The 12,231-nt window shown below is 49.8% G+C and overlaps 5 protein-coding genes across 5 annotated transcripts; 2 read left to right on the plus strand and 3 right to left on the minus strand.

The window, feature by feature from the left end:
- Positions 1-159: 159 nt before the first annotated feature.
- Positions 160-1,443, minus strand: GGI43DRAFT_418944 (uncharacterized protein). Its single transcript, XM_083207615.1, has one exon. The coding sequence runs from the start codon at positions 1,425-1,427 to the stop codon at positions 207-209; it is 1,221 nt and encodes a 406-aa protein (XP_083055187.1). The 5' UTR covers positions 1,428-1,443; the 3' UTR covers positions 160-206.
- A 34-nt stretch (positions 1,444-1,477) lies between these two features.
- Positions 1,478-2,384, minus strand: GGI43DRAFT_418946 (uncharacterized protein). Its single transcript, XM_083207616.1, has one exon. It carries the CDS (start codon positions 2,232-2,234, stop codon positions 1,674-1,676), a length of 561 nt encoding a protein of 186 aa, XP_083055188.1. The 5' UTR covers positions 2,235-2,384; the 3' UTR covers positions 1,478-1,673.
- A 620-nt stretch (positions 2,385-3,004) lies between these two features.
- GGI43DRAFT_432387 (pectate lyase superfamily domain-containing protein) lies at positions 3,005-5,229 on the plus strand (the record flags this gene model as incomplete). Its single annotated transcript, XM_083209561.1, has 7 exons — positions 3,005-3,377; positions 3,437-3,497; positions 3,554-3,756; positions 3,868-4,044; positions 4,120-4,294; positions 4,372-4,893; positions 4,949-5,229. Exons 1-7 carry the CDS (start codon positions 3,249-3,251, stop codon positions 5,227-5,229), a joined length of 1,548 nt encoding a protein of 515 aa, XP_083055189.1. The 5' UTR covers positions 3,005-3,248.
- Positions 5,230-5,333: 104 nt separating this feature from the next.
- On the plus strand, positions 5,334-10,183 carry GGI43DRAFT_432389 (uncharacterized protein; the record flags this gene model as incomplete). Its single annotated transcript, XM_083209562.1, has 7 exons — positions 5,334-5,645; positions 5,718-7,016; positions 7,069-7,217; positions 7,274-8,093; positions 8,151-8,496; positions 8,554-8,877; positions 8,961-10,183. The coding sequence occupies 7 exons, from the start codon at positions 5,334-5,336 to the stop codon at positions 10,112-10,114; spliced, it is 4,404 nt and encodes a 1,467-aa protein (XP_083055190.1). The 3' UTR covers positions 10,115-10,183.
- Positions 10,184-11,030: 847 nt separating this feature from the next.
- On the minus strand, positions 11,031-12,146 carry GGI43DRAFT_432391 (uncharacterized protein; the record flags this gene model as incomplete). The annotated part of the gene is made up of 2 exons (XM_083209563.1): positions 11,962-12,146; positions 11,031-11,898 (listed from the first exon to the last, which is right to left on the minus strand). The coding sequence occupies exons 1-2, from the start codon at positions 12,033-12,035 to the stop codon at positions 11,031-11,033; spliced, it is 942 nt and encodes a 313-aa protein (XP_083055191.1). The 5' UTR covers positions 12,036-12,146.
- Between the last annotated feature and the right edge of the window lie 85 nt (positions 12,147-12,231).

Here is a 12,231-nt window from a genome sequence, read left to right on the forward strand (position 1 = left end):
GGGGAGTACATGATCCCTGCCATTCTAGCAGCGGATAGTAAATGCATGCAAAAACAGAAGGACCACTCGTTGCCATGTTGAGGCAACCTTATTACGTGTACTCTAATCACTGATTTGGTCGCACAAAGTCACAAGAGAGGAGCCACCACGAGGCTTCAATTAGGCGAAACACTCAGCGTTGCTTCATTAACTATGTCTCAATCTTGCTACGATACGAGCCAGCCAGACTTGCACGAATTGAGCTCGCTTGATTGTTTTAGCTGCTCGGCTCGCCCGCGGTCCCAAAAGACCATACCAAACCACCTCCAAGATTCAAGTGCACTCTTCGCCTGTTCGTAGTCTTGTTGGTTTGCCCTGTCTGGCGGAGGTGCCTTTACTAGGTCACAGCCCCACCTATATGTTTTGCGTCCTTGAAGCGCATCCTTCCAAGCCCAGGGCTGGCTGATCGTACTCGTTTCTTGTCCAAAGTCGGTGGCAGAGATATCGTTAGCCGACTGTTGGTTGTTATGTGAAGAAGACGGTGTTGTATATCGGTGACTTCCCTTGAACATGTTAAAGAGACCGTAGGCTGCGGATATGCGGCCGCTTAAAGCTCCTTCTTCCTGGCATAAACGGTCGAGCAGAGAGCTATCTGAATCGAGAACACTCTTCATCTTCTCAGCGAATTCCTCGAGTTCAGGGGCATAATGCTCATCCCAGAACTGCCAGCGTACGGGAGAGCACTCGTCATTGAGGCCTCGCTTCCTCCTCTGGTAATTTGCCAGCGACCCAAGAAGCTGGCCCAGAAAATGGTCTATATCTGAGATCTGTTCTAATTCCCATGGATGAAAGAGTGAAAAGACTGTTCTGATGAATCGGGGCCAATCGCGGGGGCGAGAGTACTTTCCACCCTTGAAATACACGATTAGTTGGCGGCGCAGGAGAGCTTGTGCAATCCGGCTATACTCCGTCCGACTTAGAGGAGACTGAGGAGGAGTAGCTTGAGTTAGATCCAACTTATGCGCGAAATATCGAAAGCGAAAGTAGCAGAAGAGGTCGACAAAGAATTGTGTGAGCCGGGTGACATGGGTCAGGGCAACTACAGTGTTGGCATCTATCGTCGTTACCCATGGCGTGCTAGCGACACGCAAGCGAGCTCTATAATCTTGGGCTACTGTGTCGACTTTGCGCGCGAGGTCTTCGTGGGTTAGAGCGTCAAATCGCGAAGTTTGTGCGAGTAAAGCAGCATCCCGAGTTGCAGGCCCGAGAATGTTGCTGACAACGTGCAGGAGCACGGCGGTCTTTGTGGAGCGAAAAGCATGAAGCAAGATCGGCGACGCACGAATAATAGAGGCAAGGTCACTAAAAGAGTTGCATGCGGATAAAATTGCAATCAAAATGTCAGTATTTAGAGACTCTAGCCTACACAGCTGAGTGTGTTTATTCATAATGATAGAACGTTGCAGAAGACGGGAGGCAACAAGACATAGACAGCGAGTGTTGGAGATGATATTATATTAATACCCCGCTATTGAGCTAAGGCGTCGGTGCCCGCTAGGATCTAAATTTAAAGTGGACAGCCGGTCCTATAGGTCTAAGTCTACAGGTACATGTACCTAGGTATGTACCTTAAAGTCTAGACGCATCGCATGTATTTGTAGCCTCGCTGGAATAAAGACTAGAACTCGCCTAAACTATCCAGCAGCAGCCTGTTCCGTCTTACAAGGCGGTGTTCTGACACCAGGGTTGTGCACTAGCTTGATAATGATACCCTGGTTGGTGTAAGTACCATTCCTGAACTGCTCCTGCTGGTAGCGAGGATCCACCGTGTTGACTTTCACGCCAATCTGGCCGCCGTTGGTATCGCAGCCGTACAGGGAGGCGGCCTTTTGGTCGGAAGTGGCTGTTGCGCCGCTATCAATGGTGTTTGCAATGTCGTCAAACGTGACGCTTGCGGCATCGTCGCCTACGAGCTTAGCCATGACCCAAGTGCTGCCCTTTGTCGTGACCTGCCACTCGGCACAGTTGTCGGCATCAGGCAAGGGCATGGTCCAGAATTGCGGGTTACCCGGCTGCGAGCCGTAGAAGCGTAGGTATCCCGCGACATAGGCGATTTCCTTCAGCGAAATGTTCTGTGGCGTCGCCCCGGCCTCGTTGTAGCAGATGCGCTTGGCGGGCTCTGGTGCAAAGCAGAACGCGCTGGTTTGGTCAGCCAGAACGATGGCTCCGATAACGGTAGAAAAGGAGAACTTCATCTTGCTGATTTTGCCTGAGGAATCAGAATATTGAATACGACTAAGAAATGAATGTAGAAGTGTGCTCTGGGATTTTTACGATTGGATTGGGTGCGTGTTTCAATTGAATTTATATTAGGACTCGATACAGCCCACGCAGCTCGCCATGGGCACTAGTAATTTCATCCTTTTCAATCATACATCTACTGTATACAAGTACTTAGTCTACATTTACTATACTACTCGAAAGAGCGGATGTTGGGGTGTCAAACCAGCACGAAATGCAAGCTACAAGCGCTACTCGTAGAATTCGTCTGGGTTTCCACACTAGAAAAATCATATCTATTCTGCTTCTGAGGGTTACACTCCGCTTGGTCAATAGCTAATAGCTATGTTCAGTCGCACACGCGGCGAAGCGGCAGAGAATCCATCGCCGTTACACACACCCTAGGGGTCTGTTCTAATGCTTCATTGGCTAGAATGCAGATCGGCGGCCGACGGCGATGTACAATCCCCCCGCATGGGTTCGTTCCTACGGCTCCCTTGGTTGGTCCCGCTATGATATGCTTATTGATACGCTTCTGAAACTAAAGACAAAGTGGTATTCTTGGGCGCTGTCCAAACAAACAGCCGCCGCGCCCGTGCCAAGACCCTCTACATCTAATTTGGTACACGACTTTGGACTTCTCGGCGACATTGCACATGCATATTCGGACACATAAACGTACAACCATCACAAAATGATATTCCTTCCAAAATGCTGGCGCCGCCAACGCACTAGCACAATGCAGAAAATAATCAGAAGTTGAGTTGGGATTCCAAAGGTTGCCGCCCTCACCTAGGTCTTAAAAGAATTCTTTACAACATTGAAATATGATGAGAATTGAGAGAATGTAATAGCGCAGATATAAAGCAGATTGACGCCACAAATGTGTGGACTATAAGCGCCACACGGCTCAATTATCCTACTCGAGTAGCAGGGCCTCTTGGGAAGCCGGAGTTGGGTTTCGTCTATGCGAGTTTCCTGATGTCGTGATGTTGTTCTCTTTTGGTTTTGTACTTGTCTTTTTGACAGGAGCTGAGGCATCAGAGGCATCATGGAAAGCCTTGGGTAGCAAAGGCTTGTTTAAGGGCTATCCAGCGGTCTTTCAAAATCCACCGCCTGTAGGCCTACTGATGCGGTAAGACCCTTCCATTATTTGCTGTTACTGATGGAATTCTAGAACCCTCCGGCATACATGGTGGATAATACAGACAATTTGAGTGGTCAAGCACCAATCAATGGTGAGCACATGCTCATTCTTTAGTCATACAACCATCTAAGATATCACGCTCTGTAGGAAAATATAACGGTCCAGTCTGGGCCTACTCCGGTAGTTTCGACAAGTACATGAAAAGACTTCGCTCAGGAAATATTACCGGCAAGCCTGTGGATACCACAAAGTTTCCCCTGCTCCAGAATTTGTCGTCGAGCTCTGACGACAGCATCAAACCACGCCAAGGAGAAACTTATTGGCTACCTTCACTTGCAGCAGAGGGCAAAGTAAGTTCTCCAGTATCGCTATACATAATCTCATCTACGATTAATATGCTTGGCAAGGAAAAAGGCTCTTGTTCAAGATGACGTTCGCTAATGAATGGCCCATCTGTGCAGCAACCAGTAGCGCCTACGAATGGGTACAAGTTTTATCGAGATGTTACCGACTACGGTGCCGACAACACCGGCCAAAAAGACGCAACTGAAGCCATTAATGCCGCCATTCAGGATGGCGATCGGTGCGGCATGGAGTGTGGAAATTCATTTAGTCAAGGCGCCATGATTTACTTTCCTGTAAGCCATTCCGGCCTTTTCAATATGCCTTATTTCAGACGCCCCAAGCTGATATCCTGGACCTTATAAAAACAGGCCGGAACCTACGAAGTATGTACACCAATTATTCAGCTCTATTATACTCAATTCATCGGCGACCCGATTGATCGGCCCATCATCAAAGGGTGCGGCGAGTTTACTGGCATCGCGCTCTTGGACACGGATCCTTACATCCCTAACGAGGCACAGCCTGACGCACGGGGGTCAACTGGTACATTAATCAGAACCAGTTCTTTCGCCAGATCCGCAACTTTGTCTTTGACCTGACGGATATGCCCTTGAAGACAGATGAGAACGGCCAGTCGCTCGCGCCAACGGGTGTGCATTGGCAAGTGAGTCAGGCGTGCAGCTTGCAGAACCTGCACTTCAAGATGCCCACTGCGTCGGATTCCAATAAGCCAACGCATGTAGGAATCTTCATGGAGAATGGGTCTGGTGGGTTTGTGAGCGACCTGACGTTTGAAGGTGGCGCGATTGGGTGGCGCGCGGGATCGCAGCAGTATACGGCACGCGGGCTCAAGTCCAAAAATTGCATCACGGCGATTCAGATGATTTGGGACTGGGGCTTCAACTGGCAGGATATCGAGATATACGGCGGAAGTATCGGGTTAAACATTACAAGCAAAGGCGGGCTCCTCGCGCAGGGCATCGGCTCCATTTCAATTATTGATTCGACCATCAAGAACGTCCCCGTTGGTATCTTGACGAGGGAGTCGAGTGTTGACGCGCCCAATATCGTTCTTGATAATGTCGAATTTAGTGGCGTTTCTATCCCGGTGCAAGCAGATGGCGGCAAAGCTCTTCTTTCAGGTATGTCTCTTGAGCCTGCGGCCTTATACATCAAAGCTAACGAATACTCATACAGGCTCGCAAAAGGTCGACCTGTGGGCAACTGGACGGCGATATACCAAGGGCAAGGGAGGCTCTGAGTCTGGTATGGTGACAGATCGAGTGCCAAAACCGAAAGAACTATTGGATTCCAACGCCAAATTATTCACTAAATCTCGGCCACAGTATGAGAATGAAGGCGTAGATAGCTTCCTCGTTGCTACACAGAACGGCTGCGATAATGGCGGTGGTGGCGACCAGACTAATGCTATTAACCCGTTTCTAAAGAAGGCGCTCGATCAGGGCAAGATTGCCTAACAGGCATCTACTCCGTGTCTGGCACGGTCGAGGTCCCGACAAATTCACGCGTGGTCGGCTCCAGCTGGTCGCAAATCCAGGCGACGGGCGACTATTTTGGCGACATGAGTAAACCGCAGGTCGTCGTCCGCGTTGGCAAGCCTGGAGAGGTTGGTAAACTAGAGATGACAGACATGATCATTAGCACAAAGGGTCCGACAGCAGGTGCTATCATGGTCGAGTGGAACGTCAAGGCGTCGTCGAACGGCGCGGCGGGCATGTGGGATTCTCACATTCGTGTTGGAGGCGCGTTAGGGTCCAACTTGGATTTTGCGAAATGTCCTAAGATGGGATACTCTGAAGATTGCATCACGGCGTCGCTTCTGCTGCATGTCACGCGCGGGTCGACGGGATACTTTGAAAACGTCTGGGCGTGGGTGGCCGACCACGACAACGACATGAGCCTGTATTGGGAGTTTGACAAGCTGGCGTCGCAAATCAGCCTGTAGAGCGGGCGCGGTATTCTCATCGAGTCCCAAGGCCCCTGCTGGTTCTACGGCACGGGATCCGAACACACCATTTTATATCAGTACGAGCTGTACTATGCGAAAAACATCTACCTGGGCCATATTCAGACCGAGTCGCCGTATTTCCAGCCGAGCCCCGTGGCGCCCAAGCCGTTTGCTGACTCGATCAAGACTGGCCAGTTCCGAGGGGATCCAACTTTTGCAGACTGCACGACAGACTCGTGTCGCGCAGCATGGGGGTTGAGGATCCTCAACTCGGAGAATATCGTGCTACACAGCGTAGGGCTATACTCCTGGTTCGACAACTATCAACAACAGCCCTGTCTCAAGGGCGAAAAGTGTCAAGAGCGCATTATGGAGGTTAAAGGATCCAAGGGTGTGGCAGTTCACAATGTTTTTACCAAAGGCGTGGCTCAGGTGGCTTCTGGCGCGGGCAACTCGTCCCGCATCTACCAGGAGAACAACCAACAAGGGTACATGACGGAAATCAGCATATGGTACCCGATTGATGGAAGCGACAACATCGTGTATGTCGGAACAGAGGTCTTTTCCAAGCCAACTGCACAATGCACGGCGCCGTGCACACTGGTGCTTCCACCAAGTCCTGTGGGGTCCATAACTACCATCTCGATGAAGCCGTATACTACATCGCTCGAGGTGGGATCAAGCAAGGGGGGGACGTTTGGTGTCAAGACCACGACCATTATCATTACGCTCAAACCCATCACTACCGATATGTTTTCACAATCCAACATCGAGGTGCCCGACGAGACCGACTCAGACCTTGCAATGAGACCCAGCGTGCCAGTGCCCGAGTCGACCGTGACTGTGACAAACGGCGACGGCAAGACAACTCCGCGAACCATCATTTTCCCGCCCTGGCCAGACGTGACAATGGGACCCCCGGATCATTGGACTAATACGACGAGCGGCGGCGGCGGATCGACATTAATCTTTACCGATCCGCCATATACGCGCGCCCCCATCCACGTAAAGTGTCCACCAACTACACATTACATTGCCCAAGTCGACGCCACTGTTACGCTGCCAGACTGTAAAAGCCCAGTCGATCTGGACTGGAACTGTGCTCCGACGACTACGGTGACCATTGACGCGCCGACTGACAAGAAGTTTACGCTGGGGTGTACTGCCTTTACCGGAACGGGTGAACCGCTTCCGACTTATACAGAGTGGCCACCTGGAGAAATCGAATTTGATGAAGAGGATAAGTCGGATGGCGACGAGGACGGGCATAGTAGCTGCAGACTATGGTTCTTTCACGTAAGTTATCTTACAAGGTGTGAAGCAAGTATATGTTCTAATGGTCAGTCAGATTTGTATCAGCTGGGGGCGAATTAGGATTGGCGGTATACACTGGAAATTCCCAAAGGGCATTCTTCCTCCTGGCCCTCCGCCAATAATTAAGTTGCCGCCGGGAATTACTATTAAAGGTACTTTGCCAGGGCCTTGGCCGCCAGTTACGTAAGTCTGGCGACTTTCTTTGAGATTCCTTGTTGACATTGCCTTACATGTTGCAGCATCGGAGTGGATGGAAAAGTCACTTATCCAAAGGACCAGCCCACGGAATGCAAGACCGAATCTGCGGAAATCTGCTCAACGACCGAATCTATCATTATCACGACCACAATCGACCAGAAACCCATCACCATCACGTCCACCATCTCTTCCTGCGGGACAATTTACGGCTGCAATGTGCAAGATGAAGACGGCACCACGACAAAGAGCTGTACCGGTGGCTCAACGACTACGCTGGGTCGTCGAGCTGTCCTGGCTACGGCTGCACCTACCGAAATACCCGCTCCTCATCCAGAATCGAATAATCATCTAGAAGCTAGAGTGAACCAATGCCACAATGTCCCTGATGATGATTACATTGTGTACCCCAAAGACCCCGACAACGTGTCCAAGTTTGTCAGCTACCTTAAACTAACTAAATCACAGCAAGACAAGTCACCAACGCTCTGGAGCAAGACAATCCAAGTCCAAGGGGGCGCCTTTACGGCGTTTTTCTACATCAACTCGCTGCCCTGTATTGAAGCGCAACAGCTCGGAAAGTTACGGAACTATCTAGACATTGCGCACTACTACGGTATTAAGGATAACAACGAAGCCAACGGTTATCCAGGGATAGGGCCGGGGGACGGAGAACAGATCCTTCCTGACCGTGGTCCATGGGAGCTCTCGCAGATGTCGGTACCCCCCGGAGGCAAATGGGATGACTATTGGAATCCAAAGACGAATCCGAATCCGCAGCAGTTTAGTTTTGACGTGGATGACGCGCTGGGGAGTGGACAGACTATTTACCTCGTCGAGGATGACATCAACCAGGACCAACCTGTAAGTGGAAGAAATAAAGCTTATATGTAATTTGCTGGCTAATAAACTTGTCAAAAGGAATTTTCGGGCGCAAATGTGCGGTATATTGACGCGCAAAGGTTTCCTCCGAAACACGAAGGCGCTGAACTCAGTGCGCACGGCACACAGGTCGGCAGCATCATTGTGGGCAAGACACTGGGTCTGGCACGCAAAGCCCAGCTGGTCGTGGTGCGCAACAACAACGGCCCGCCCACTAACAAGAACATGCACATCCACGAGCGGTACCTCGCGAGCTTGGTCGCTATCTTGGATGAATTCGTGCCCATGAGCCCAGAGCAACGCGCCAAGGTCGTGATAAACATGAGTTTTGGCTGGGAGCAGAATTCCGAAGAGTTTATTCCGTCGGCGCACTTTGCCATTCTTTGTGAGCCATTTACCTCTCTACGTTAACTATTGTCAGTCAACTGCTAACAGATGATAGTCAAACTGCTCCAAGTCTTTGACCAGTTTGATGTGGTAATGGTTGCGGCAACGCACAATAAGAACAATCAAGGAACACTGTACGAGCAAAAGGTCAACGGCCGGCCGAGCCGGTATGCGAACCCTGCAACGCAGGAGCGCAACAGCGCCGGCGAGCTAGAGAAACTCGAGAACCTGATTGTCGTCAGCGGTACCGACATCAACTCGGTCGTGTCCCCTCTCAACCCGTATTTAAGCTGGATCGCCATGGCTCCCGGTTTCAGAGTCCACACGGAATCGCCTGCTGCTGGTAGCGGCTTAATCCTTGACGACGGTGCTTCTCTAGGTCCGTACAACAATTCCCATTCATTTGACATCCTCTTCATCACCACACACATTTATATAGTCAAGAGCTAACTATTTTGATAGCTGCTCCGCACATCACCGCGGTGATTGCGTACTGGCGAAGCTTGCGTCTTGCAGGCTCTTGGAGCAGCGAGCTCGCAAAACCCGCCAAAGTGAAGAAGCTCGTCATGTACATGCACCGCTCACTGAAGTACCCCAAATTGGAGATCCCCAAATATCCCGACAAGAACCCTGTCCCTCAAAGAGTCCCCTTTATCTGGACGGGCCGTGTAGCCGACGGCGACTGCTTGGTTAACCCCAAACTCAAGGGATGTCCTCCCAACCTAGCCGGCTCCAGCATTGCCGACTTGGAACCTCACGGAGCAGACTGTGCAGGAGGTTTGGGCTTCGTTCGTCACAGCCGTAAACGTAAGCGTCAAGATAGTGGTTCGTGTCCATTGATTATAAGACCGGGTGGTCCGTCCAACGGTGAGGGTGGCCAGGACAATCCCTTGACGTATAAGCCGGGCGAGCCCTCTCCAACATGCGCATCAGGCTGCGGAAAGTTGTGCACAGGATATTATTGGGCTCCGACACCTACCGGCACGCCGCCAGACTTTTGGGACCCCGAAGATCCCGCCCATCCTCCTCAAACATCTGATGTCCCAGGGTCTGATCCCCCCCCTCCTTCATCCACCATGATGACGGCGACGACAACAACAACAACAACATCATCAACCTCGAAAGACCCGCCGGCAGATGGCCCTACGTCTCCGCCTGTCGGAGAATTCGGCGTCATCTATCCCAAGAACGGCGGCCAAGTGCAGTGTTTCAAGGACATTGACGCCACAGACTTGAGAGTGTGCTACAACGAGGTCATGAACTACATAAAAGAGGACCAGACATACAGTACAGGCGACACGATTTGCTTTTCGTCGGGCGACGTCTTAGACAACGGGTCCAACATTGGTGGATACTGCGGTATGGTCCGTCTCAAAGGAGGGTGCAGCCTAGTCCTCGGCATCTCCAACACTGGCATCGGTCCCACGCGCTTCACGGGCTTAGCTGTCAAGAATTTCCTTGATGCAGCGAAGAGTCGCTGCGGCGATTTCGGCTCGGCGGTCGGAACGGTCTCGAGAGATCCAGATAACGCGGGCGGTGGTTACTTTAGCAGTTTCTGTCTGATTCACACGGAGCAGGAGAATGGTTGCGGCAACAACCAGGGAATTGGGGCTTAAAAAATAGTTAAAAGTATTATTATATTGTCACTGCTATTTTTATATTTATTTCAAAATTCAACATTATTTAATATATAATAATTTTAATATCCTTGACTGTTCAGGTGAGCCATTTGTATAGGTCGTATAACTTTTCGTATTAATTTTGGCATGGCATCAACTGGAGGGCCAGCCTGGTTTTGTGGATAGGCACCGACAATTTGCGGTCTGATTGTAACATCCAACGAGGCGGAGAACGAAATATGAGCTCTTCTACATGGCTTTTTTGATCGACAATTGCTCTTCTCGGTCTAACGCGAGAGGATGGTTCGCTAACTCTCTCCGATACAAGGATTTTCATCAGCTCGATTGCCCTTTATATCATGAACAAGCTGTTTCTGGTAGAGTGTTAGGAAAACAAGACGAGTTGGATGTATATGGATCTTTCACAGTCTCTGAGGCCCTTGAATTTGGAAATGTGTCGATTGGAGTTGCTATTGAGTGTAAAGAAGCTGGCGAAAAGCAGACAAAAATCAACAGCCTGTTAAAGGGGTAGGCTAGAAACTCACATCTTGTGATTATTATTTGTAATTTGCATATATTTATAGGAACACTCTTATGCTGAGAATTATGAGGTGTTTGTAATATCGTTCTGAATAACTATGCTGTTTGAGGCTTTATTATTTGCTTCATTGCTGTGGCTCATTAATCCAATGGTCGGTCCTCGTCCTTGTATTCATGAAACTCGATGCTGAGGCCAAGGCGGCTTATGAAATTTCGTAGGAGGAAGCCATTTTAATGCTTATATTTATCCATTGTCAAGTTTAAATACTAACAAGACCACAAGATAAAGTCCGTGCCTGCGGCAAGGCGGAGGCTACATATTGTTGTAATCGCAAACGCCAACTAATTACCGTTAAATCTAACTATAGTCTGGCTAATACTCTATCTTGATCGCTGTCCTTGTCCATTCCTCAAGTCTTTCTGCAAGCTTATCGTCCTTGGCCAAACTACTCTGCCAACCCGGCTCAGCAATCCTCTGGAAATAAGTTCCACTTTGTCCACTGGTCATGTTTGGGCTTGCGACACAAAACAGACTCGTCCACGACCCTCTGTCTGCGTCAACCCTCGCTCCCAAAGCGCCGGCCCATGAAAAGATAATCCTCATTGGTTTCCACAATTCCGCTTTTGCACTCAGATTGCTCTCTACCAACCCAGGATGCACGACTGCGGTCCAAATTTCGCCACCCCCCGCATTAGAACCAGCTGAGCCGGGACCGTAGAGCTTATTTAGTGTTTTGGCGTGCAGAATATTGGCCAGCTTTGACTGGCCATATCGTGTCATTCCACTGCCATGGGGAATAGACGTATTGTCAAAATTAATCCCCCCTTTTGGAGCAGAATAATGACCAGATGACGATATATTGACGATGCGCACGTTACCTGGTAGGAGAGACTTTGCGGTGTTAAGCATTACAGGTAAAAGGTGAGAAGTAAACACCCAATGTGCGAGATAATTCGTCTGCCACTGCGCTTCGTACCCATCTTTGGTCATTTCAAATGGCGTCGCCATGATGCCAGCGTTGTTCACCAGTCCGTGGATGGCTAGTTCCTTTGAAGTAAGAAGCTCGGCTGCTGCTTTAACACTGGCGAGAGAAAGATGGTCCATTTCAAGTAGAGTCACATTAGCATTGGGATAAATAGATTTAATGTTATCGATTGCGGTTTGACCCCGAGAAGCAGAGCGAGCACACAAGTATACGTGGGCTCCATGCTGTGCGAGGCGGGAAACGGTGTGATAGCCTCTATGACCATTAACAAGTAAGATTCGAGAGTGGATTGCAAAGGGAAAGGACAAGGTTGCTTACATTCCAGAGTTGCCACCTGTGACAATGTAAACTTTGCCAGTCAAATCTGGCAGAGAGTTTGGATGGAAAAGCATATTGGCGAGGCGCAATACAATCTGCAGGAATCAGGTAAGCAGAATTGCTCATGGTGTGGAATTTTGGACATTATGTTTGGAAGACGCCAAATTTATAGCAGAAATTCAAACTGTGATGGCCTTTTCAAGCACTTGTACGACGGAGCCCGTTCAAGCGCGCCATAATACCTATCTTAAGCCCCATATGGCAATCAGG

Source organism: Trichoderma evansii, assembly GCF_050947405.1.
Source record: "Trichoderma evansii strain SZMC 28006 chromosome Unknown GGI43scaffold_42, whole genome shotgun sequence".
Lineage (NCBI taxonomy): Eukaryota > Fungi > Ascomycota > Sordariomycetes > Hypocreales > Hypocreaceae > Trichoderma > Trichoderma evansii.

Coding starts and splice junctions, on each gene's coding strand:
- GGI43DRAFT_418944 (XM_083207615.1), bottom strand. CDS start 1,427: ATGAATAAACACACTCAGCTGTGTAGGCTAGAGTCTCTAAATACTGAC.
- GGI43DRAFT_418946 (XM_083207616.1), bottom strand. CDS start 2,234: ATGAAGTTCTCCTTTTCTACCGTTATCGGAGCCATCGTTCTGGCTGAC.